The sequence below is a fragment of the Cygnus olor genome, chromosome 5, assembly GCF_009769625.2.
Source record: "Cygnus olor isolate bCygOlo1 chromosome 5, bCygOlo1.pri.v2, whole genome shotgun sequence".
Lineage (NCBI taxonomy): Eukaryota > Metazoa > Chordata > Aves > Anseriformes > Anatidae > Cygnus > Cygnus olor.
The window spans coordinates 18,187,946-18,215,136 of record NC_049173.1 but is presented as its reverse complement, the minus strand read 5'-3'; the positions used below and the strand labels follow the sequence as shown (position 1 = coordinate 18,215,136).

Below are 27,191 nucleotides of genomic sequence, written 5' to 3'. Positions count from 1 at the left end.
CTAGCAGGATCCAAACCAAAAAAAAGTTCGGCCATCTTTTAGTAGAGTGGAAAAAGATGCTTGAAATTTAAAAACAAACAAACAAAAAATGCTGCTTACAATTGTTATAGTCAGGAATAACAGCATTATCCACATTAAAACTCCTCATTATAAAGATTCTGCTTCCATATACCTCACCACTGACTGTCTGGCCCTACACGTTACTTACTGTCTGCCCAAAGCTCAATAAAAAAAAATGTGTTGAGCTCCTTCCAAGACCGACGGCTGGGAAAAATACATACCCTGTCTATATAAAAATTCTGGCAAATGCTTATTTGAGGAATTTCGTTCCCTGGTTATTTTAGCACTGACTTGAAATTTGTTAGGAACGCAGCTTGTTTCCAGGGTGGTTCTTTTCACCGCCGCACAAACAGTCTGCCCAAAATACAGCTTTGGGAAGAGAGTAGATGCAGGAGCCACAAAACACACGGGCTCAGATTGCTGCTGCACCTTCTGCAAATTGCTGCTGCACCTTCTGCAGCTCCAGCCCCACAGTCACCCGGAGCCAGCACAGGACTGCACTGAAAGCAGGGAGCAGCATCTCTAGGTCACCCATTTTGTGGAGCAGTGCCCGGGTACCCCAGGAGCAGACCTGCCTCGCTGCACTGTCCTCCCTCACCTCTTGCGTGTGCCCGGCGCTTCTTCCACAAGCCTGTGAAAGCAGAAATCTGGCTGGGAATGGGAAACCAGGCGTGACAGGGAGTAGGCATACGGGGGAGAAAGGGGATGAGCTGGGCAGTTGACTCCTTTGAGTTGAGGAGCCTGCTGCTTCAAACAAATAAATAAAGCTAAGCCAACAACTCCCCGCTGAGTAGACCTGCCAAAACAGAAAGGGATGAATGCCCGGAGTTAGACACTCCTAAACTAAAATTATCAACAATATGAATTAGGAATGTGGCTGTTACCCAAACTGAAGCAGCGTGCACATACACCATCCTTGAGAATTATTCCGCACTGATTACTGGGGCACTTCAGGAACTATTAAAAGCAAGCAAAGAAAACAGAAAATTCCTGTTACTCGAAAAAGGAAATGTCCAACTAGCAACTGCAGTCCCAAGTTCTCACACCTTGAAATCACACCACTGTGACACATCACTCCCCGACTAGGCCAGCTTAAGTCGGTGCAGTCATTACCACAGGACCTGTGAATAACACTAATGACTCTTTCTAGCAACGAGGAGGAACCTTTTGGTGTCAGCAGTCCCCATTACCCATGTAATGGTTTGTTCTCAGCAGGGATGAAACCTACTATTGTTACAGCAAATGACCTCTCTGCAAGTAATAGTAGAGAGATTATTGGCTATCAAAGGTTCTTATTCTAAAGAAATATTTAGCCCGTTCTCATCATGCCCAGTTACCTTGCAATAGCCAACTCCAAGCAAATCTTCACACAGATTTGCCAACACATTCACCTGCAGGAATGCTGTACAGCTTTTCTATAGGTGTCTGAGTGTGCCACGCCAGCACAGAGGTGTTCCTACAGGATCAAGCTTTAGTCAACCCGTTTTCGTAAAGCTTCAATTAAAGCTTCAGTTAAAGAACTGGAAGACAGAAGTACCACATGATGCCACCACAAAATTTAAAGCAGCCACATGAGTAGCCACAGCCATGACCAGAATCTGAAAAAGTAACTGTTTTTTTCAGACCAAAAACAGATCTCTGTGCCCAAGGCATGAGAGGGAACAGTGTTTCTCAGCTTTTACACCTAACGTCTCAGCCTCCTCCTCACAGAGGCCACATGCCAGGAGCCACCGCTGACCGCGCACAGCGGTATGAAGAGCCCGGCCGTGCGGGTCTGTGGAGAGCATGTCCTGAGCGGTCAGGCTGTGAGGGCCTGTACGAGCTCCCAGAAGAAGAGGATGATGGAGACTTTGAGGACTCCAGAGCCCCTGGAAAGAGCAGGTGGGTGCACTCACCACCAAAAAAACACACAGCAGTTCTGGAAACCTTACCTAAACCAGCTTTCTGGTGAGATCCTGGGGAGAGCAAACTAACACCAGGAAACACAAATGCCCCTCTTCTCACCTTATGAAAAAATCTACTTCATAAGGAAAGTGAGGGATTTTTGTGAGGAGATGTAATGACAGGAGGAAGGGAAGTAAAGCACTTTGGGAATGGCACTTCGTGACACCTTTAGCTCCGAAAAGCACAAAGAGAAACCGAATCATCACTCCAAAACGCACCTCAGCAGAGAATGACTTGTTTAAATAACTTTTTTTTTGCACTAAGCAGAGATGCCTGCCAAGTGAGTTAAAAACCATCCTGCAGTACAATGTAATCACAGATCCTTCACGAAATGCGCCGCTGCTCTTGAAGCTTTGCAAATGTAGCTGCAGACACAATGGGAAATAAGCAGCTCACACTACAGAATTCAGCCCAACTAGGGAACTGAAGCCTACAGCGACCATCGGTGTACCTTAGGCTTCTCAGCACTCTCTGAGAACTTGTGCAACCTCCAACGCTACCCACAGGCCAGCTCTGTGCTACCCACCTGGACAGGGCGCAGCCGAGCAGCACCTTGCCTTGCTCCCTCTGCCAGCTGCCCGTCCCTCGCCTCGTGCCACCCTCCTCTGCACCACGGGCAGCCCTGCTGGCGTGGGACCAGCTCAGGATTGTAGTTCCCTCGTTTACATGAGGTAGAAGCAGCATACTGATGTCAAGATTGGGGAAGAGATTGGGGAAAGATTGGGGAAAAATACTATATAAAATAAAAATTCTAAACCGTTGACCTGGAAAATGCTCAGGAAGATTTAGCTTTAAGATGCCAAAGTTGGTCTGCTGGTCTTTTTAAAACTCCGTTGGTTATTCTTTACTCATCGGTATTTAAAGTTATCAGGACAGACTTAATACTGCTTGCTCTGGTCACCTACCAGAGTTCTCTAGTTTTAGATAGTTTTTATGAGTGGCCACAAATAATAGTAAACCTTTATGCTCTTTATCAGCTCTGTACCTTGCAGATGAGGTTGGTGAGTTCTCCAGTTACTTCACTGTTAAACAAATGAAGTAATTCGCAGAAAGACACAGACAGAGCATTAGAATCATCTGAGGTCAGCTAGTTTAAAAAAAAAAGAATAAAGAAAGAAAGAAACACAACTGCTAAGGAATTCTTAAAGAAAGAAAAACAAACCCACTGCCAATGATTGCTATTATTATAAAACACATTCCTTAGATCTACTGTAATCTCACATAAAAATTACAAATAACTATTCATGCAGTCTAAGGGTAAATTTTCTTCATTCTTTTCAAGCATTTCTAGCACAGACTAGTGAAACTCTATATGGCCAGCTTTAGAAAACTGCACTACAGACCTTAATAGCAATTTTAATGACAGTAACAACTGCATGGTAAGCATTTAATTTTCATAAAACCTCACACAAAATCCCCCAAACCCACAAACTCAGAGGAGTTAGAAACTTCCCTTGCCCTTCAGAGGAAAGTTTGGCGTTGTTATAAGACAGTTTGACACAACACAGAGAAAACTGAAGTCATATTTGCATGCAACATGACAAAACCCTCACACCCATTTCTCCTGCATGTTTTCAACTCTTTTCCACTAAACACACCACCACAGCTTGGATCAAGCACAAAGCTGAAAAAGAGCTTTGACTAGTTACACGACCATAAATACGTGCTCATTTAATATGTGAAACTAAATGTTTGATGGGAAGGTTTGCTGAAGTGCAGTGTTCAACTCTGAATAAACCAGTTACATGGAGAAATCACCAGCCGTTCTGAAGAAAACAAAAGGTTGGGGCTTTTCAGGTCTTATTTTGCTCCGAGTAAAAACATCCATTAGTTCAAATCACTGAAGTCCAGGTCTCTGCTTGCATGCTCATCTCATGATATTTTAGCTTATATGCTCAGTGAACTACCAGAGACACCAACGCGGCCATCAGTTGTTGGTTATCAGTTACTGGCCTGCCTTTAGGAAAGCGGCCTGCTTCTTCCCTCGGCAGAAAAACATCTCCATCTCTGGTGTCCTGTCCACAACATGGGCAATCTCTTCCAGACGGGAGAGGTGGGTGGGTATATCTCCACCAGCCAGCAGCTTCACTTCAGTGAGAAGCATGATTACAGTGAGAAAGGGCCACTTAGCCTTGAAATAACATAAAACAACGCCCCCCCAACTAGATGACACCATGGGCGCAGCAGAGCCAGTGCTCCTCCTGAAGGCCCTCCATGGCTCCTCCAGCCTGCAGACACCCGTGTCCCCGCTGGTACAGCCACACTGTCACCAACCACAGCCGCAGCAGATCTGCTACACCGCATCACCTTCCCGCTGCTCTCCTAACAAAATGACTGCTCCAGCAGGTTTATGGGTGCTGTGTGGTGCCACCCAACTCTGGGAGTCATACTCCGCCTCACCACTGCCTCGCTGGGTTTATATGCAAACCACCCTATAAAGCTACTACACGGCCATATGGAAATCTTGCAAGCAAACGAAGAAGCGCCGTCGTTAGCTGCCCCTGAACAATGCCTCCCTCACACAGGGGCTGTGCTGCTCCATGGCAGCGCCTAGCAACCCCAGGCCTTCCCAAAGCCTTCCCCGGCCCAGCAAAGCGCAGGCACCGAAGAAGAAAGCCTGTGACACCATTAGGGAGGAACAAAGCCTGAGATCAAACAGGCGCGGGGAGACTGGGCTGGGAAGTCAGGAGAGCCCAGCAGACAAGCCTGTCAGCGTGAAGGGCCGTCACACGGCACACTTGAGGGGGATTAGGTAGCAGGTAGCATTAATAATGCTGTTTCAGCCTATAGAATTTCCGTGTATACACGGAAAGCGTAATTAGCCCTACTCTGTTGAAAGGAAAATTGAGGAGACACAGAAACAAAATAAAAAAGAAGTTAACTGCTCAAGGTCACCTATAAAGTCAACGGCAGAAGAGAAGAAAAAAAACCACCCTGAGGCTGCAGACCAGTAGCTGTTTTAGTGGGACATGCTGCTTTCATGTCAGAGGGGCACTGGTTTAACACTCACCGGCCATCCGATACTCTTCATGGCTTGTACAGCTGGAGACAACGCAAACTGTCTTTTCTTACAAATAGATAGTTACACAGTACGTGAAAACCTAGGATAATTTTAAAACACAACCCTTCACCCGACAGATACTCAAAAAATTATCCAACGCTTATATCCGTGCTGAAGGTTTGGGGGTCATTTCATGTCTGCCAGCGCATTAATGATGAAATAAGCCAGGGAGAGGATTTCCAGGGGAAGGGGTTAACAGCCAGCAGAGATGGGTGGGAGGGAGTAGGTTGAACTAAATCCATTAGCAGTGACAAATAAAAATAGAAATAAGGAAGACCTGACAAAAGCTAATGGATTGGCACCGTTTTCCCATATAACTGTTTGTTTAATGTAGGGTTTTTCCTTGCTTAGTACTTAATACTGTTTCACGCGATGAATTGAGGGGAAAAACCAGGCATTTTGACAAATGTTTTGAGAGGCTGCCTAGATGTGGTGTTTTGAAGTGTCCCCGTGCTCTGTAAAGGACCGCAGCTGTGCTTCTCCCTGCACCCCGCGCATCCCGGGCACCTGCAGCAGGCACACGCTGACCCCGGGCCCTTCTCTGCTGACAGAGCCCGCTCTGTTGTGGTGCATGCATCAACATGCACGTTATTTCTGCTGCTCACACACATACCCTGATCTTTCCTTTGTCCCACTGCTACGCCAAGTCCAAAGACACTGTTTTTTTGCCGCCATTTATCTTTCTCTCTCCTCTTTCTCATGGCTGGATGATGAACCCCAGAAAGCAAAACAAAGCACTCCCCCCGGCACTGCAAACGTCCTCCAAAACGGGGCCGCTTTTCAGCTGCCCCAGAAGCCTTCACCTCACTTGCCTAGCACAGATCAGCACCAACTCACGGGGGCAGGGCCTGGCTTTAGGAGCGTCAGCAGTGCACATGCCATAAGCCCACACCACGCCACCCGCTGAAGTTGGGGGATTTCACTGCGACTTAGGAGCTTGTTGACAGCCCATATACACCCTTGTTCCTCCCAACCACCAGCCACGAGGCTCTGGAGAAGCACCTCATCCATGAGCTAGCGAGGGTGGGAGCAGGGCAGGGTCACCGCAGCGGCGGGCATCGCCAGCTGGAGGGGGGGCATCTGCAGAAACCGGGCGCCGTGCCCTCAGCAGGACCGCTCAACCTCAAGGAGCAGCCAGGCCACTGCTGGGAACCTTCTGCGTCCATCCAGGAGGTGGAAACCCACCCTGCCCTGCAGGCACGCTCCCTGACAGCAAGGATGGCTTCCTCCTGGGTCCTGGGGCTGCTCCACACCTCCTCACGGGGCCTGGGCAGCAGCACTCTCTCGCCATCCATCCCCAGCTCACCAGCACCAGGCTTGTAAAAACACCAAGAGGAGACGAGAGGCTTAGTCTTCAAAGTTTTGTTGACAGTGAGATTAATGAGAACTGCAAGAAGACAGATATCATTTAGGTTTCAGTTGCCTTGGGTTTTCAGGTGCCTGTATTTTTATGAGCAGGGCTACATGGGTTGCAAATGGAAAAACGCGAAAAGCAGCAGATGCAGCAACGCTTGGCATGAGGGACTTTGCAGCATGAGCCACTCAATCAAGCGTGTTTCAGAGTGGATAATTAATACTGCATTTCAGCTTCCCTGAGCACCTCCACCAGTAAAACAGATTTGAAAAGTGTGCAGATAGTTTATTAAACATGGCAAAGTGATTACATTAGACAAATAAGACAGACTCGCCGGTCTGTGTGTGGATTTAAAGCAAGAAGATGAATATTTAAATCCAGATTTTTTCCAAGGAAGGTGGCAAGTCCTTGATCAAAACCTACAGCTTGGCAAGAGCAGGGCTCGCAGGCTTATTCACGGTATTTCCCGGGCAGACTAGTTCTGCATTAGCACAACATTCATCAAAGTCCAAATAATTAAGGATCCTGACTCAATATATGTTCTTCCTCCATTTAGAGTCCACTTCATTTTATTTCAAATCCCACAGTGGTTTTGCTATGTCACACAAAAAGTAAAGGAAAAGCAGGTTTCCTCTAATTCACAAAAGAGAATCGGAAGACATGCAACGCAGGCAGCAGCAGCAAGCCAGCCTGCGAGCTGTGTGAAACAAAACCCAACAGAAATAGAAACGTCACTTTTCAGGGCGCTCTTTTGGCTAAGCTGGTAGAAAACAGGATGTGAGCATCAGTTGCTGTGTGCAGAAGAGAGGTTATTCAGAATAGCAAGTTCACGCGCAGACTGGGTCTTTTACCCTGTAAGGAAAGAGTGGGAGGAAGGGGGAAAAAGCTTTCAACCCACGCACCACAGCCCTGCCTACTTGGGTTTTCCCCGGTCTTTTTTTAACACAACTCGCAAGCAGTCGTTTTAAAGTGCGATGCTCACACACAGCCACCCATGAAACAGGACCGCGTGGGAAGCCCGCGCGTGCTTCGAGTGTGCCAAGGAGGAGGAGAAGGACACCTTCCTCGGGAAGAGGATCCGCAGGCAGCCAAAGGAGTGCCCGCAGCCCCAGCAGAGGGACTGGTGCAGCTGCCGATGGGACAGGAGCCCATCTGCAGGAAGGGAGGGCTTGAACACCAGAACAAGAAGAAAAGTAGAGCCTCAGGCAAAGGAGGGGAAAGAGAGAAACCGATGGAGCCTAGAAACCTCTGGAAATTAGAAAAGCAGCATCAACTGCGAGACAGGGCTAACCCACCACCTTCACCCCTCCCGCCCCGTGGTATTTACTAGCGAGCTATCACTCATTCTAATCATAGTATACAAAAAGGCTGCTGATCAATATTGCACAAGGGTGATTAGTGCTCAGTGATTAAACATCACTGTATGCATTTATCTGACTCAACGTGCCTGAAGTGGAAGGAAACAGGGAGAAACAGTTTCTGAGCGGACTCCAGTAATGAAAATTGACAATTCATCCACCATCAGACGTTAATGCTGCGAAGAGTTCAGAAGTAGCAAGGCGGAGAAGATTTATGATATTCTCAGAAGGACAGAAAATTGTTTTCCTCCAATTATTCAAGATGAAATGTACCTTTGAACAAATCTACCCTCTAAAGGAAAAGAAAATCTCATTTAAGGATGCCGAAGTGAGGCTATTTTGATGACACAGGTGTCACGCAAACCGGCCTGCTGTGACCTGAGTCACTGCTCCAGGTCCCCTGTGATCTTTTTCTCTATCGGTTTCACACAGGAAGCCTTCATGTTTGACGCACCAAAAATAGCAGACGTTTTACAAATGAAAATCTTGGTTCAAAAAAGCTTGCAACTTTTTTTCTTTTCTAAAATGCAAATGCACTCTCAGCACAGCGCGACGATGAATTAAAGCCCTCCACCCGGCCACGCTGTCCTCGGCCAGACGTACGCGAACGGCTCCCCGCTAGATCATGCAAGTTAGAGACGGCTAAGAGAAAAAGAAACAAAACTGTCATTAGGAAACGAATACCTAAACGTGAAATGCAACCAAAAATAAAACACACACTCCCTTGCAGAAAAAGACATCCAGCTAGAGAATGGGGTCCAAATCGCTGAAGGCCCTATGCAAAGGCTGAGCAAAAAGGAAGGGGCACCTAAAAATTAACTGCATTGATCCAAAGGACAACTAAAAACTTCTGAGAGCACCCATCTCACATTTCAGATCTGCGTAGCACCCCAAGCCCTGCTGAAAAAGCAATGGCTGGCCCTCCAGCATGGTGGCGGTGTGAAAATCTACCCGCAGCTCCCACAAACGCTGCATAGCAGAGGATTTCTCCAATTGTGGTGTTTTCTCTGCAAAAGGGTCTCCAGGGAAATGCCAAACATACCACCAACAAAAGTTTGAAAGAAACTTGACATATTACAGCTTTATCGTAACCTCCAGAATCTGGCTTTAATGCTGCTAATTCATGGCATTTTACCATACTGGGATTTTAGGTGTTTTTATTAGAAAAGTCATGAGATGGTGCAAAATCATGAAAACAAACTGAAAGAAACCAAAATGTTTCCAGCTGTCTTCATGTCTGTAAAGAGCCTGGAAAGGGATCTAAGAGGTTCTAAAATAAGACATCCCCCATTACTTTAAATAACATCATGATTTTTAAGCCAATTTCATAAATGTCAGGGCCTAAATCTCTGCCTAAATAATCCCCCCCAAACCCATCATATGCATCCACACCTTTACACACACCCCCACCTGGACACCAGCACTACTTCATCTAACTGAAAAGCCACCCAACACTCATGTGGATAATTACAGAAATCCCTTCCTTTACAAAAAGAAGCCTCTATCTGTATGAAGGGTGAGAAGGAATCCCACCCCATTAACAGAGCTCAAGTTACACATGGCTTGAATTGAAAAGCCACTTAAACAAGCTGCGGCACCATCCTATTGTTTAAACTGATGCCAAACAACAGGAATCGACTGTCAAAACAGGAAAAAACAGAGCTGCCTGATGAAGCAGACTCTTTCCCTTTTTAATGCGTGCCTGAATTAGAGATTCAGAGTGCAAATCCAAAATCAAGACGGTGACCCCTGCTTTATAAATTCTGGGGGAAATACGTCGAGGTTGACGTGACGCACACATGGGTAAGTCCACCGCAATGAAGCCGTGGCTGCCTGTCCCGTCAGCTCAAGCCCAGCCAAACAGATTTTTGGCATACTCGACACTGAAGGGTGAGAGGGACTCGAGTGGTGGTGAAGGAGCAGATGTTAATTAGCAAAAGTGGGCAGATCACAAGCATGTTTACTTTGAAACTAAAATAATGCAAATATTTTAGCTGGGGGAGGGGGGCCACATTTTCCTATTTTTTTTCCCCAAGTCAGCAGAAAAACAGGATGAGAAAGCAAAATCTTTCCTTCGATTTCAATACTACCAATTAAAATCAAAGCTTTCTAAATGAAAATTCTGTATTTCATCTCAAACAAGAGGAGTGACAGAGAAGCTTGTCTCTTCGTGGAAATGGTCATAATTACATTTCTGTTTTTCCAAATTCAAAATTACTCAGCTCTGAAAGCCAACAGCAAATGACACATCAAAGCAGACTTGTTAAGCCAAGAACAAGGAACTTTATCCCTCCAAACAAAAGCAGCACTACCTAAAAAGGCACCCAAGTCTTACAGGTGTTTTAGCAAGACCCAACAGAACAACTAACAGAACTGGAGGCTTTTTACTAAATTTTAAGGGCCAGCTTGTTTTGGAAAAAAAGAAGGAAAAAAAAACCACAGACAAATGAGAGACAGTTCAGGTTAGTATCGTGATTTAGTGATCTGTTCAGACTAACTGGTAACCATTTGTGGCAAGAGAACACTTCTGTCCTAAGGAAATTTTGCCCAGCCATGCCACTACGAGCAGCATATTGGTTCCTAATGCAGAGATACAAGGAGGTAGGAAGCTTTGTGTGACAATCCAAATCCATACTGCTTTTCGCTCCCATTTTACCTTAAAAGCGTTTTGATGATCTAAAAACCAAAGTGGCTATGCAGTGTTTATATACATACACACACACATGCTCACAAAGGGATAGAGAGATACAAAAATAAATTAATTTAAGCAGAAGAGGAAGTACAGCCTGAACAATAAAATCCCATTTGTCTCAATAGCTGGGAGCTAGCACTGTGCTGAGTCTTCAGTGTAATTTGTCTCTGTATGACAGCTTCTTTCCTCTTTCTCTGCCATGCATCCAAATGTCTAAAAAGCATTAGAACTTGATATATAATTGGAAAACAAAACAAAAAAAAACCACCTACCCTTTTACAACAGCGAGGTTTGCATATTTAGCACTGAGCACTGAGGGAAAACGCTGATCTTTAGAGATGGGGGTAGGAGAGAGAAAAGCCGAAGTAATTAGTGCAACAAGGTAATTAGGTAACAATAAACACATTATATCAGTTGCCAAAACAGGAAAAACATTTTGGACAGGTTCATTTGACTATTTCAAAGCAAAGAAACTCAATGCTAGAATTGCCAGCGTTTGTCTGGTGCCCAACCAGCTGAGCCCCGTAGCGACCCCCGAACTTCCCTCCTTCCCAACAAAATGCCCCAAACCTGCAGCTCCCGGTGCACGCCCTGGCTATGCGGGAAACCAGTGAATCATTTAGAGTCCTCCTCTCCTGAAGTACCTCAAGAAGGGTGGAACCATGTCAGGCTCCTATCACCACCTTCCCTTAAGTTTATATGTGACTATAGTCTATGAAGGTGAGCCCTGCAGGACCAAATGCCTCTTGACCCAGGAGCTCCCTACCATTTTCTCTGAAAGTCTTGGTGCAGCTGCGTCTCAGCCAGCAGCATCTAATTCTTACATCCCTCAAACATCCCTCTCCAAAGTGCTGCACGTGGTCAGTAGGATCAGGAGCAGTAGGATCCCTGGACGTGCAGCGTTCCCCTCTTACAGCAGGGCCGGAGAAGGCTGCACACGGACAGGCAGTACAGGACAGTGGTACTGAAGAGAACCTTTGCAAACAGTTTTTCCGCATGGCAAGGACTTTATTCCAAAGATGAACCACGTGAAATATTTAGCTCTACCCAACAATTTAAGGAGAACAGACCTAATTGCAAAACTGCTACTTCTATTACATTCTCTATTGCCCATAACCGTGATGTTCATCCCCTTCCTCCTAACCTTAAAGCATTTCAAAATCTTTTTTTTTTCCGAATTTAAACGGAACCACATAACCTTCGGAGACGTGTGTTCCCACTCTCCACCCTTCAAATAAAAGGGTGAGGAAAAGAGTAGGAAATATGGAAATGAAAGCTTGAGATAAGGTGTGTCAGTACCTAACCCCAGTCTTGCATTAACCCCTCATCCCCTGCGTGTCACACTGTAGGCATTTTCTGCCCACTGTAAAATCAGAAGGCCATTTACAATAGCTGCCTCATCCCAGTGAGTACCCTCCCACAGTAGGCAGCGTTGGGATCTCATAAATACAGCTCTGGAGCAGAGCCTAATTTTCTGCTGATAGCTTGAATGAGTGTGAATCCTACTGGTAGCATTCAGCTCGCTTCTCTTATGCAAAGTCCCATAAACAAGTTTCTGCTCCGTGCGCTGCCACAGACACTTCTCCCTGCTATTCAGACCTCCCGGTCCAGATGCCCATTCACTCCTCCGCCTACCAACAGGCGTCTTTCTGCGAGTTACACTGGTGTTTCAGCATCCTGGTAGTACTCAGCTAGTGGCAAATTGCTACCGTTCACTGCTGCAATGAAGCACAGCAATTCAGCGTGCTGGAGATAGAGTTTTGGTATCATAAGTCACTGGTCGAGGACAGCAATTCGGGCTCTTTTCTACTGTAGGAAGGAAAAACCCACTCGCATTTAAGATCCTTGGAATGAGTCTTCTCACAAATTCCTACAGGAGTTCCCAGGGCAAAGTTTCCATAACACCCCGCATGGAATTTGAAGAACATAACTAACAAATTAAAACGTACCGTCTCCAAAATGACTTATGGATAACCGAGTAAGAGCCACAGACATCATTTATGGCTACAACTGCTGCTTTCCACACAGCCCCCAGTCCCAATCCTGCTGTACCCAAGAGTAAATCCAAAGCAGCTCCTCTGAAGTCACGAGTCCAGCCTGGTGTGAGAACAGAAGGAAAACAAGTAATATCGCAGGGCAAAAGGGGCCAATAAGTGACCTATCAAAAATTCAGGAGGAATAAAAACCTTAATGCTGAAGTAGTCGCCCCGCTTCTTCTTCCCTGCCGGTCTGCACCTTACGTGACCTCCGTCACCGATGAGCCTGAGACCACTTGAGCCACAGGAAATTTAGGGCTTGGGGAAGCAAGCTGAGCTGCCAGTGACTATACATAGATCCTGTCCGTGTCCAGACTCTTACAAAATGCTTATTCTCCAAAAAAGACAGCCACATTTCTATTGCCATTGCAATAACCTTTACTAGATGTCCAGATACTGCAGCGAGGAGCATGGACACTGGTTTTGCTCCAAGAGAAAATACCTCGGGAGCCTCTCGCTCACAGCGGCACAGCCGAGGAAGGTGCTCCTTGCCCTCAGCCCCGAGGCCAGGCAGACTCTGCTGAAGTCAGAGCATCCCAGCAGCAGGTTACAGGCCCCTCTCCAGCAGCAAGAGCACTGCTGCACTCCTAGGGCAGCACAGCCTTCCTCTCCACGATTTAAGATGCACGCTATTCCCTCCATGCCCGAATCCTTCCAGTGCAGAGAAAATACACAGAAGTTAAATCAGAAAAACTAAGGCATAAACTGTTACAAACATTCAAGCAGACACACAGGATCTATTTAACCTTCAAAGACTTCATAATGCAAGCTTCAAGGACAGGGACTCCTAAGTGCGCCTGGACAGACTGCCTGGGTTTTTCTGCTGCTTGTCAATTAAGCACTGACAGGTGATCGATTCTGGCACCTCCTCTCCTACCTGTAATAATTTCCAGTCCCTGAAACTGAGCAGGTATCCAGCCCATTTTTGGCTAGCTCTGAGGCACCAGAGGAAGCAGGGAACAGCTGGGCAAGGGGCTGAAACTTACTGGGAATTAAATCGAGTGACAGGTGTTAGCAAGGCAAAATTAGCCATTGTTTTTTACTTGAGAACTAAAACTGAAGGGCTGAATCATGACAAACCAGTTGCCACCGATGAAGAACGCAAACTCTCATAGTTCTCAGCAAATTTCTTCTTTGTAACAAACCGACTTAAGCTACAAGTACCAACAAACAAGCAAGATCTATTCATGCTTCATTAAAGCAAACTTTCTTCACTACCTTCTTTACATAGAAAACAGAAGACTTAACACTGCTTCAGAACACCATATGATGAATCAAATAAGAGCAAATACTTTTACAGGGAGGGAAATCTTCATTAGTTTAAAAAACTCAAACAAGCGTGCAGCGCAGCCTTCCCCTAGGTGCTTACTGAGCCATACCTAACCAGAGGGAGCTACATGGCTTTTTCTTTAAGGAAATCTGTGTCCACAAGTCTAGCTGCATCGTAACGCGTTGCTTTGTTAGAGCTACAGGCGGTGTTTGCATGACACCCTTATCTAGCAATGCTCTGCCCGGTCTCTAAATGACACAAGTCACTTACTGCTAAACACTAAGCCACCACCCATCAACACACAAACACCAAAAAATTTAAAAATAGAGTCACGCTGGGCCTCTTTTTCATAAGGATTTTAGCCTGTGTTACCCCGGCCCACTTGTTTAACTACTTTTATCATGAAGACGCAGCAGTAAGACAGCAGAAAACGATCCGGGAGGAGCAGGTACGAGCAGCCAGAGGCCGCTCCGCAGACCCCAGCGGGCCAGACGTCTGAGTAACGTGACGAGGAACGCGGAGCTGCCACAGCGGTTTGCTGCGATCCCGGCTGCCTGGGTCAGCGAGCGGTGCGCAGCATCTGTGTGGCACCGCGGCGAGGTGAGGCAGGTCCTTCGGCAGCTCAGAGGCTACTCCCGGCTGCCAGAAGGGTCTCTGCGACTGCCGCTCAGTTACGGCCGGGCCTCTGAGCGCTTTGTCAAGAGGTCCTTGCCCAGGAAGCGACGGCGCGCAGCACGACTCGCTGCTCGGTTTCAGCCAACGTAAAAGGCTTCGCTTCCCCTTGAGGAAAGGAAGGAGGAAGTCTAAAGGACACGCGTTTTGTAATTAAAACGGATGCTTTGATGTGTTGGTGAAGAACTGAAGCGCGAGACAAAAGCAGCGAATGCTGGGCAGAACGAGCAAACCTCCCAGATCCGCAGGTCTCCTCTAATTCCCCACGGAGCAGCCTTCGTTAGCGACACGTAACGCGCCTCTCCTTAGCCGTCCCCTTCCCTAACTGCTCTTCGGAGCATCCCCAGCACAGCTCCCCTCAGAGCCACCTCTGCTGCTCGTATTAAGGCCTTTGGGCAAAAGAAACGAACAAACCTTACAAAGGTGAGAAAACATCCATGCGTGTGTGCCCACGCTCCGCACTGCAGTTTTCTTAGGACCATTTTCAGCCCAAGACCCGTGCTGCCGCTGGCACCCGCCTGACCACGATGGCCATGAGCTAAGCAGGGAGCTGAAAATGAACCCAACTAAATTAGCCCACTGAAAAATAACCCAACTGAAAATAAAGTTTTCAGCCAGCTCGCCGTGCAGTGACACGTGCTGGTAAGAGCTGGAGAGGGGCTTGCAAGGCAGCCCTGGGGCCATTTAATGCCCCAGCAGAGGGAAGGTGGCCGGGCCCGGGAGGGGCTGTGCCTGTGCTGGCAGCCCAGGCTTTGATCAGGGTAACCAGCCATAAAGCACCCCGAAGAGCTGCTAAGCACAGGCCCCTCGAGCAACAAAGAGCACAGTCCTGCTCCCGGAGAAAACCAAAAGCCAACTTCTTCAGCAGAAGAAAGCCTCCAACTGTATTTGAACTTCTCTCCTTTCATCCCAGCTGTACCTGGGGGTAGCGTCTGGTGCTCCAGCCTCCAGCAGGTCTCTCCCCTCTGGCACTGCCTCTCGGGCAACCCAACCGTGGGCATTCCCCATCCATCCTGTCACCTGTGGGCTGTCAGCTGGACTGTGCTGTGGCCTGAGCCAGGGAATCAGGCTGAAAAGCAACTCAAGAATTAAAAAAGAGGGGAGAAGATCTAAGAGCAGATCCACGGTTTGCCACTGGAACGCAAAGTGCGTGTGTCAGCAAGGTGCTGGAGCAAACAGCCACCAGCAAGGGAGGAGCGACCGCGGCGAGAAATGGCAGCGCTGCTTACCACGCTTCTTATCGTGTTAGCAAAGGGTGAGGAGCACACACGCGGCCAGTTACTCCAGTTTATTTAGCCTAAGCAACCAGTCTGCTCTGGGAGGCCAGAGCCTGCCGACGTGGTTAGCCATCACAGAGCTCTTCCCCGCGAGCAAGGTACGGCAACCACCCGAGATCCAGGTTCAGAGGACTCTCCGGTACTGCCAGCTCTTCACCATCATTGGGAGGAGAACCGATGATGCACTGCACAGCTCCAAACCGGTTCACACACCCAGTCACTACTGCAAAGAGTGAGCTACGGTGTAAAGTCAACCAGCTGGAATCCAGTCAAATGGAAGAATATTATTTCCGTGCAGAGCTTAGGAAATCTATTATTTACATGTTCTGTATGATTTCTTGGTTTTGCACTTCAAAACCAAAACTGAAAGGGTTCAAAAAAAGCTCTCCACGAATTGTGTGATATCTGGAAATCCCGTATTAGGGGAAGGTTCTAGAGACCGCTGTGACTTCTCTGGAAGGAAACGACCCTCATTTCTTCAAAAACCAATTTGAGGAGAAAATTTCTGAGAACTAGATAGCTTTTTAATACGACAGACCGAGGTAAAAGAAAATGGACGTCAAGTTCAACAAGACTTAGAAAAACACATTTCCTTTTAGCAATTTGGGAAATTAACAGCTGGATCAGTTTATTCAGGACATTATTTTACTAATGGAGCCAACATCATCTTAAGTCCTTGACGTGAGTCTGAGGATTTTCTTTAACACTTTAGCTCCACCAGATGTTACAAACCTAGTGAAATTCTGACATTTGCGCTATTTGGGTCAGTGCAGGTGACAATATCAGAACTGGAGGAGATCATTTCTATCCCCAGCGTGCCACGCAGCTCTCACAGGAGATCTTCCTGAATAAGGTTAGAAGAGGGAGGAGACCATCACCGTTGTGTATATGCAGATTGGATTAAGAGATCTCAATAAAGAACAACCAGGCTCATTCACCTCTTGCTCCAGCTGGCTCTTTTCTTTCTGCAGGGCTTTACCTGTCAAAAGCCCGGCCGTTACCACCTTGGAGGAAAGATGCTCGCAGGAGGGACTCCTTACTGGGAAGTCCCCCGCAGCTCTCACCGCACACCCAGCCATGGTGCGGCGCGGCGTGTAGGAAAGGTGTGCGTGAGCCGGGGACAGTTTGGAGGCCGGCTCCCTCGGAGCCCTACAACCACTCAGGAGCCCTCAGACCTCAGAGCCCGCTCCAGACGGAGGAGGAGCCTGGCTGGATCTCCATGACCCAGTTATGGTCCACGGACTTCTAAGAATAACTCCTACATCAAGCGAGGAGAATTTTCTTCTCCCGTCCCCATAAACATATCCCTTACCCTCATTACATTTTTCTTGAGACGTCCCTCAGCACGAGTGCCAAACAAACCTTTAAGAGTCTTGAATTTCTTCGGCGTGCACGCGGCCGGGGGCACATGCGTGTTTCCCTGCCTCGGACAGCACAGGGCGCTCACAAAGAGGAGCCCGCTGCGAGGAGGGGTGTAAGGAGCATGGGGCGAGAGCCTCAGCTTCTGCAACTGGGTGCTGCTGTGACAAAACAGATCGCAGAGAAGCCAGCGCTGTCCCTTCCCCTCCTTTCACAGTAACGATTGAGAAAGTTTGCGTTCACAGAAGGCACAGACGGATCGCATGCCCTGAAAACACACCCTCACCCGCCTTTGTTCAAAGCGGGAATCCCTACGCGGCTAACACAAACCTTCAAGGGGGGGAAAAAAAAATAAAAATGGGGCTTTAACAAAATTTTTCAGCAGACCCTTAGCTCCAGCAGCACTAGTGGGCGCAGCTATAATTACAGCAAACCTACATAATGCGTCTGAACTAGCTGAGCCCTTTCCCTGCGAGCAGAGGAGCTGCCACATCAGTAACTCTGTTGCTAGGGCAACTGCTTACTTTCCATATCAACTGCAAACTCGTTGCTGTGGAGACACATATACAAGAAAAATTCCTCTCCATAGCCAAGGACCAGATGGTAGGGAAGTCAGGGAAGTCATGGGCTAGCGGGCTGTACTAAATGGGACGTACGCTAGAGGACATTCAGATCCCTGCGCTCACAAAGGGATTACTCTGAATGGCTGGGCTCACACGTCCGGCAGGACAAACAAAGGCGGGGAACCCCGCTTCTGCTCCCCATCGCGTGACACTTCACACCCTGGCCAACTGCTATTAGACCGCTGAGCTCAAGGCAAAGAGGTGTGCACAGGCGAGGGCTCAGCATTTTCCCCTCTCCGGCCCTTCTGCCCGTCTGCACCCTGAGGTCGGCCTCGTGGCCGAGCCCCGCGCGCAGCCGCCCTGCCAGGTGAGCCCCACAGCTCCGCTGCCGAAGGGATGGTGGTGGTGCCCCCATAAACGTGGGGGACGTCCACAGGCCTGGGGGGACGTCCACAGGCCTGGGGGGACGTCCTTTCCCAGCATCGGGCCCAAGAGCACCAGAAGAGGCAGGCGGAGCGATGCGGCCTGCGAGCCCTTCTTTCCGTGACAAGGATCTCAGGCCGGGAAATGCAAGCATTCGTACGCACGCAGGAAAAGCTGCATGTATTAAATAGATATTTAGCCCCATGAATATAAATCAGGGGAGCCCAAGACTGAGAAAACTACCAGGCGCAGGGAATTCGAGAAAGAATTAAGTGTTCAGCAGAACTTTTTTTAGAAAAACGATTACTGAAAGGCTACGCAAACAAACACTGGAAAGCACAACTATGAGAGGAAAAGCTTCTAGCTTTTCACAATGTGTCAACACACATCAACTAGCAAATGCCTGCAATTCCCAGCACCGATCGACTCCTTCCCCCCATCCCGCACGTTTCAGAGCCTCGCTTGTTGGCGTTTCAGAGCACGCCGTGTGCTAAACGCTCTTTACCCCCACATAAAAGCAGAAGGATAGGCAGACTCCGAGCCTGCCGTCTGCAGAACCTGGCTGCAAACTGGGAGAAGCAGCATGAAATGGTTCCTTGTAACGGGGTCGCCCCTTCCCCCCAGGTCCCAGGGACCCCACTCAGATTTACAAGCCACCTTCTGAACACGGGAGATGCTTGCTGTAAGGCACTCGAATCAAACCTCAGGGTGCAGGCACGCACATGAACATATTTCAACGCCAGCAGTTGAAGTTTACTGCTTTCCAAGTCCACAATTAGCTGTCAGGCACCTGATTCAGCAATCCTGACCGAGCGCCAGCTCTGCGCCCGGGTCTCTGCCGGCCGTCCCTCGGCCAGGACACGAGATAAAAGCAGCAGAGCATTTAAATGGCCCGAGTCTGTGCTTTTTAACTTTCAGATTTTCATCTCAATTACCTTAATGCTGCCAACCAGCAGGGTGACCAAGTAGTTATTAAGGGCTCAGGAGCAGAAAAAGATGGAAGAAATTCCCTCTCATAACCTGGGCTTTTCCAGGGAAGCACAAACCCCACCTTGTTACTGCTATAGGCAAGGACTCCCACCACACCTTATCGTCTCGCTAGGTAACCATGGATCTAATTGTGGATTCGCGACGTAGGTGACTAGTCATGCATTGTGCTCCTCCACTTCCCCGTGGAGAAGTGCTTCGTGGTATTGTTCATATGATCTCGGAAGGCTTCCGGATATTTGACAGATATACATGAAGACAAGTTCCTCATAGGAAGGAAGCTGTAATCTAAATAGTCAACTTGTAAACAGAGGAAGAGGGATAGAACAAACGGCAATGCTAAGCATACGCCTTGCCAGTTACAATATTTTGGGTTTTTTTTAAGAGTATTGTGTTAAGGCTTCTTATGATCTGGGGCAGGGTCATAAAAGCCTGGTGTGGCACTTATTATTACAGTCGCACTTCCAAACAAGAATTTAAGACTGGTTTGCATGAAACAAGATCCAGTCCAGCCACAAGTTTTTTAATCTCATACACAATCGTTCACAGCAACTAATTTGTAAAAATACCAACGTACAGTGTGTCATCTCCAATATGTGGACAGTGGATTTCAGGGAACGACATTAAAAATAAATAAAGTCAATCATTTAAAATGGCAAAACTGCTGAGAAAAGAAAGTTAATTAACCTAAAATGGAAAGCTGTTAGCTTAGGGTAATGTAAGATTCTTCCTTTAGAAGAAGAAAGCTTCTATTCCAGGGCATTTAAAGTTAAATCGCACCCAAAATAGGGAGAACAGCACCACCAACAGAAGTCTAGCTTCAGGGTAGCCAGTGACGAGACAATCACAGCATTTACTTAACCGAAATACAAAAGCAGAGTGCATCTATTATTTCTGCCAGCAGAAAGCCTTCACTTTCTGATCTTCAGCCAACTGCAGAGACAGACTGTCAGCAGTGTGATTTTACCTGCTATTTATTCCGCCAACCTGTGAGAAGGACTGTGAAATTAATCTGCAAGCTGGGGTTTTTATCGGAATACTCGTACTTGGCCAAAGGTTCACCCAGACCACTGCTTCTGGAGGCCGTCCCCTTCCGAAAACGGTATCTGCTCCCAGTCAGATTTATGCAATAGAAGGTTATGCAAAGCACTGCCTCCGCCGCTCGGCTCGTTTCCCCATTCCCTCACACACAGCCTCCTCCTGCAGATGCAGTTGAGGATCCAGCAGTGAAACCAGACAGCAACTACAGAGACCCGAAAGCAAAAAATCTGTTCCCCAGACTTCTGCCACTGCACTGTTCCCAGAAGCTGCAAACGTCCAGAGAGAGAACAACCGAATTTTTGGTAACTTTCACCTGCGATGCCAGACCTATCTCCTCTGTTTGAAGAGTTTCTCTAAAACCTGCCTGAAACAGACTAAAGCTTCATCACTAAAATTCAGAACTACTTCTGCTTGGTTTAAAAAAAATAAAAAAAGTTTTTTTCTGATTACAACACAGAGCAGTAAAAAAAGAGATGGACTCTTACATAAGGCATACCCTTTCACTATACATTTGTATAAGCCAAGAACAGCAAGCAGCCTATTTATAACATGATTACATTCATCTAGTATAGCTGGAAACCATTACCACAGCATGGTAACTAAAAACAATATTTAACCACTATGCATGAAGACACCAGCTGGGGGGAAAAGAAAAAACACACACACCGAGTACTTTCTTACAGATGTCTAGACAATGAATTTAATAAAATCAGAATGAGCCATGCTAAAGAAATGTTGGCTCTCTGAATTTAATGAACTACGTTACCAGGGACAGCATTGCGTATTCTGCATTTTACTATTACGAATTTATTTTAGGACTAGCAGGTGAATTTTATCAGAGCCAGACAGGTTTCCACAGTTCTGAACTTACCTGACTTCTGTCTTTGTCCACTTTCTTAAAACACTTATTCAAGGATAGATTATGTCTCACAGAATTTTTCCATCCAGTGGGCGCGTTTGCAAAATATGGAAAGTGTTCTAAGATCCAGTTGTATATATCCTTTACAGGCAGTCGTTTGGTTGGCGAGTCCTCGATGGCCATAAATATGAGGCAGCTAAAGGAGTAAGGAGGTTTGCAGTTGGGGTTCTGCTTGGCATCGTAGGGCATGTCAGAGTGGGCAGGAGACGGAGGCGTGTCATCACCGATGTCCTGAACGGGGCTAACGCTTCTTAAGACCGAGTCCCCAAAGCTTTTCAGCAAGTTCTTGCTCTCGTGTAACCAGTTCAAATTAGTTAGTTCTTCATCTTCCATGGCCCCTTTATCTAATCTGATGGCAGGCAAAGAGAAATCTAGGTCCTCGTCATCGTGAAGTGCCTTTGATAAATCACTATCTTGGTAACGTTGGCTCAGTCCGCTGGGCACGCTAATTCCTGAGCCCTCTGGCTTCTTACTGGGCGGCATGACTGGACCCATTTAGGCAGAGACTCCTAGGAGAGTGAATCCAACGCAAGGGGAGAAAGAAACAGAGAAAAAAGTTAGCTCATAAGAAGATACTGCATAACATTTTGACAGCTTTTCCCCAACCAGTCACTTGGCCTTTTGCGATCTGTATTAAAAATGACAGACTCACATAAACAGGCATCCCCAAACGCTGAGTAAAATAATCTAAAGTCAGGAAAAGGAAAGAAATTTCAGTGAACAGAGTAAGATGATAATCTTGATATGCCTCAGTGCTGCGTGTACCTGACACCCCACACAGGAAATCCTAAAGGCACATTCCTTTAATGATGAATACGTGTATCAAATCATCGAGTACTCTGAACGTATCACTTTAATAGGCACGTAAACTTTAAAAAAAGAAAAAAAAGAAAAAGAAGGGGGGGCTTACGGCAGTTGCTTCAGATTAAGTTCAGCTGTTTCACTTTTGAGGACAATACAACAGTATTGTGAGTAAAGGCGCTCTGGCTGAGGGCTCAGGCAGACAAGCATCCGACCCAACTACAGTCACCATTGCAACAGAACTCCAAAATTACAGCAGAGCTCCCAAAACAGAACGGGTGAGAGCAGGGAAGAAGGCAAGCAACGCACAGTAGTTTTGGGAGCGGGGCCAAGACACGGGGAAACAAGCGCCAGAGGAATAGAGCACTTTAAAAATGTATGTAAACAGAGACAGCTCTAACACAAGCTGAGCTGTCTCTCAAACATGGCAGAAAATAGAGTCGGGAGGGAGGCACGCTGCGATCCTCAGCCGCGGCCTGGGAGAGGCGGGACGGGGAGAGGGGAGCGCTCAGCAGGTCCCCGGGGATAGGGGCGAGCCGGGGGGCTCAGGGGGCCCTGGGTGATTCGGACGGTGGGTGAAGGAAGCTGTGTGAGCACTCGGCAGAAGCAGGCAGGAGCGAAACAGCTCTGCAAAAGCAGAGACAGACTCCCTCGGCTTTCCCGTACAGTAAAACTGCCAGCGTTTAGGTCTGGAGAGGCGAGCAGAAGCAAAATAAAACTGGTAAGGGTTAGCAGCGTACTTGAAGAACAGGCAGCCTCCTGCACAAACGCCGAGAGCGGAGGTTCCCTGTGCTGGGGGGCCGCCGGAGACACATTTACACGTCACGTGGGCACTCGGCACTGCAAGCGACGGGCCAAAAGACCAGGGGATGAAGTGCACGGAGGAAAAAAGGGAGGCCAGCCACGCTGGCGGCGAGCAGCTGGGGTTATTTTAGGTGTTGCGGAGGGGCAGCCACGCAAAGGGACGGCTCCACACGCGCCCAACAGCTGCAGCCGCTGCTCAGAGTTACAGCGCACGGGGCCGCCACGCAGGAAGCCCGACAGCGCTCACGGTCACCGAGGTGCCCGAGCGTTTGCGGGCTCGGACGAACGGGCGTGTGGAAGGGGAAAAGGCCCGGGGCGGGCCACGGGCAGCACGGGGCCAGGCTCCCCGGGCAGGAGCCGGGCGCGGGGCGCTGCCGCCGGCCCAAGTTTGCCTCCCGCGGCAAGTTGCGTCCCGGGAGCCGGGCGGCTGCCAGCGCTCCCTTAATGGCGCTGTTGCCATGGCGACACGCGGCTGCTCCCCGGGCACCGGGCGCTCTGCGGCCCGCCCCGCCGGGCCCTCACCCCGCGGCGCTGCCGGGGCTCGGCGCGGTGCTGCCGGCCCGGGGGGAGGGGGGCGGGCCGTGGGAGGGGGGCACGGCCGCGGGGAGGGGTTCGGCCGCTGCCCGCCGCCAGACAAAGGCGCGGCGGCCACACGGGGCCGGTGACCCGCGGCCGGGCTCCGGGCGTGGAGCGGGCAGGGGGGCGCGGGGCTCCCGCAGCGCGGCCGGGCCGGGCCGGCACAGCCCACGGGGGGGGGGCGGGGGGGCGGTACCGGCGCCCCCGCCCCGCTCCCTCCGTACTCGCCGCGCGGCCGGGGCGGCGGAGGGGGGCCGCGCGCCCATTGGCCAGCGGCGCTGCCAATCGGCGCGGTTGCTAGGAGACCGGCGGTGCCCGGGGCGGCCGGGGGCGGCCGGCGGCGCGCACCCCGCCGCTGCCGCCCAGATGTCAGCGGCAGCGCCGGGCCCGCGGCGCCGCTCCCGGCCGCGCTCCGGGCTCCGGCCTCACCCCCCCCCCCCCGCCCGGCCCCGCACCCCCCGCGGCAACTCCCGGCCAAGTTGCGGCGGGGCACGGCCGGGCCGGACCCCCCCGGTCTCCTCCGTCCCCTCCCGGCCCCGCCGGTGCCGCGCGCGATCCCCGCTGGCGGCGGGGGCTGGGACTCACCTGGCGGGGGGCGGCCTCGGCGCGGCCCCTCGGCGGCTGGCAGCGGCCCCGGCCCCGCGCCCCCCCCCCCCCCCCCCCCGCCGCCCGCCGCCTCAGCCCGAGCCCCGGGGGTGCCGCGGGGGTCCCGGCGCAGGGGGCGCCGCCGGCAGCATCGGGGCCCGGGCCGCGGGGCCGCCCCGCAGCGGGTCCGCCTGGGTGCGAGCCGGAGAGCGAGAAATTGTTTCCACCGCAAACAAAAAAAGGCGACACATGACCAGGGGAGGGAGGGGAGAGAGGGAAAACGTGGGCTGGGCCAGCCCGGGCGGGAGAGCCGAGGGAGGGAGGCAGGGAGGGAGGGCCGCCGGCGGGGGGGGGAGGGCGGCGGCGCTCCTCGGGGCCGGGCCCGGGCGCACGGCACCCCCGGCACCAGAGGGGCGATCCCCCCGCAGCACCCGCGAGCTGCGCCGCCTCCCCGCACCGCTGGGCACCGCTGGGCACCGCTGGGCACCGCAGGGGCCGCCCGCCCCGGGACGGCGGCGGCTGGCGGCAGGGGCTGCCCGCTGCTGTGACACCCGGCGCGGCGCCTCTGCTGCGGGACCGTGCGGGGGAAGCCGCGGTGGCTTCCCAGATAAAACGACCCAACGGCTGGCCCCTAGCCTAAGGAAACGTCCTTTGAAATCAGGCCTGACCTCAGTTAGGAAGAATGGTGCCTTTTCTCCCCCGTTAACGTATCTTGACATAGCTGGTATTGACTTAATTAAAAAAATAAGAAGACCGTCACCATCAGTTGAGTTAGATTAATTGGAGTGAGCTAACTTGATTTAAACACCAGAAAGAAGTTGCCCAGTCTAGACAGCTCCGGTTAAATGGGATCTCCTCCTATGTGCAAAGTGTTTGATCTTGGGTAGCTTCTGTGCTCCACAGCACAGAATCAAGGTATAGCTGTCTGCCTTCGAAACAAGTACACGAAATTGTTCTGTGGCTCAGTCCAGGATTTTCTACTCTGAGTAAGCAAGGCTTGCACCTTTAGCGTACTTCCAAAATTAGTTTGCCTTCAGTATAGAAAAGGTCTGCTGCAGGAATCTGTAAGCAACATAATACGTGTTAGAAATACAGGAATGTTGGTAGAGCCCTGGACACAGAAATTATCCCTAAGCCAAGAAGAAAAGTATTTTAGCAATTTTATTTAGAAAAGTTAGGACAGCTGTCTCAAGACCTTGCAGGAATTCTCTCCTGGCTCACACAGTCAATATTATCCTGCTTAAGAAGGATCACCACTATATTGTACCACGTTTCTGTGCCCGTATTTAGCCATTTTCTGAGGCATCGGTTACCTTTTCTAATCTCTACAACATCTGCCAAATTCTCATTTTTAGGCAGGAGAGTAGCAACGACTTAGTTCTCAAAGTGCAGGGCTGAGAAGTGTTTCGCTTATTCTCTCAAACAAGAAATTCCTGTCATAACTCGCTAAGACCTCCTTTTGCCGATAGCTTTCCCTCCCCTACCCAGTGAACTGCTATTTCACATTCTTGCATTTTTCAAAAAGACACGCCAGCAGCTGGATTTCAGGGCGAGGACAGTACCTGTCAGGCAGCAGAACTGCGCTGTTACCGCTGGTAGCCGTGCCCTGTGACCGTGCTGCTTCCAGCACTAAACCAGTCAGCAGACCATTAGTTTACACAGTTCTTATCTCATGGCCATTTTGTTCCAAACCCAAACTAAATTAGCAAGTCATAACTCCACCCACCTAAGTTTACTCCAAATGCTTCAGACGTTTCTCTTTGTGAATCAACACGTCTCTTTGCCAGCCAGCGAGGAGATTTATCACATTTATCTTCACTTGTAAAAGTCAAGTGTCTTAGTATTTGGAGAATCCAGCTAATGAGAAGTATTCCTGAAGTGAGAAGGGGGAAGCCTGGCGAGCCACAGGGTGGTATATAGACAATATTGCACCTTGAGTAGTGCCTTACTCTGTGTGTATCCTATTCAGGTACACAGCACAGGTCTGCTCAGAATTAGGGGAAAGATTCCCCGTTAGTACTGGGAGAACAAGGTCGGTTTTACTCCCTCCCCGTGGCAGGGAGGAACTTCCCCAGCACACACAGTACAGATTACAGCGAAGCACCAACGTGAGGCATTTGACGAGCACACAGAAAAGCCAGCACAGAGGTCCGCAGCTGGGGACCGAGAGGCCTCAGGGAGCAGGGGGACAGATCCTGCACCCCCAGCCAGAGGGCTGGCACGGGGCTACGGGCTGAGGCACCCTGCGGGAGGCAGCGGCGTGGGTGCCTCCTGCTGCCTCCCCCTCACCCTGAGCTCAGCAGCAAGGAGCTGCTGGCTGGCTCCTCCAGTGAGACAACTCTGATACCTTGCCTCTTGGGATGAGGGTGTCCCCCAGCTTCTCCTGACTTGTTAATGGAATGGTTAACTAACTTAAGAGGGCCTGCCGCCCTCTCCAAGCCGTGCAGTTGGCTTAGAAACTAGCAGCATCAGCACATCCAATATACGGCCATCGAGTAACTCACCGGAGTCTTAGGCAAGCCACCAAATTTACTTGGGTGTTGATGCCTCCATTTGTGAGCTAGGAATAACACGAACTCGTTTCGCAAAAGATTGGCAACACTGAAAGATGAAAACTATTTGTACATCAAGACCAAAGCATATGCAGCACTAAAGGCTGATGAGAAGTACCAACAGTGCAGAGCTGCACTTTAGCCCTGTGGGCTAATATGCAACAGCCTAATCTTTCCACTCAGATTTCAGAATACCAACCGCAGATGTTTCGGTATCTTATTTAATGAGGATTTCCACCCATCTCCCTGCACTCCTTCATCTCTTATCCTCCTCTAGATTGGAATCCCTGATAACCCCCTAGAAGCAAACGTTGCAAAATGAGCACAGCAAGGGTCACAGGCTCTTTAGCAACCCTCCGAAGCTCAGCTACCCGCCTCCATTCTCCATCTCAGCTGCGAACACCTTCCTTTGCTACCATTCCAACCATGCCACGTGACCTCGCTAAATATTTCCATCTCCTGCCATCTGACCCCACCAATCTCACCATTCAATAGACCTGCACTTCCTACGCTCATCCTTAAGCCCCCGTTCCCGACCTGATCTCCAACTGTAACGTCCTCACTGACTGGCATCCCTGTCAGTGTTTATTCTCTCTACATCACAGTCAAGTTTCTTACCTAAGGTCTGCTGCAAGTTTGCTAATTGTTCATTTGGATTTGTAATTGGATGTAGAGCTGTGCCCAAAAAACACCCAATTCTGAAAGGCCCCTGATGCGCATGTACCTAGCAAAGACAAGCGGACAGGGCTGCTGCCCTGTATTCCCTGTGACCGCTGCGATCAGCCTCTTGTACTGGGACCTCTCAGAGTCATAACATCATCTGCTGACCATCTCATTTGTTCCCATTCTTCCTCCAT

The 27,191-nt window shown here is 49.6% G+C and overlaps 1 protein-coding gene across 13 annotated transcripts in view; it reads right to left on the bottom strand.

Moving 5' to 3' along the window:
• The window catches only part of FOXN3 (forkhead box N3), a 200,236-nt gene that overhangs the window by 109,069 nt on the left and 63,976 nt on the right, over positions 1 to 27,191 (bottom strand). For 7 of the 13 annotated variants that reach the window (XM_040560111.1, XM_040560107.1, XM_040560105.1 and 4 more), the window contains exon 2: positions 20,969 to 21,525. In XM_040560111.1, the coding sequence (XP_040416045.1) occupies positions 20,969 to 21,511 (543 nt within the window). In that variant the 5' untranslated portion in view covers positions 21,512 to 21,525. Of the gene's footprint in view, positions 1 to 20,968; positions 21,526 to 22,557; positions 22,901 to 23,782; positions 24,097 to 27,191 lie in introns of those variants that run through there. The other 6 variants (XM_040560109.1, XM_040560100.1, XM_040560099.1 and 3 more) reach the window with 6 other exon arrangements.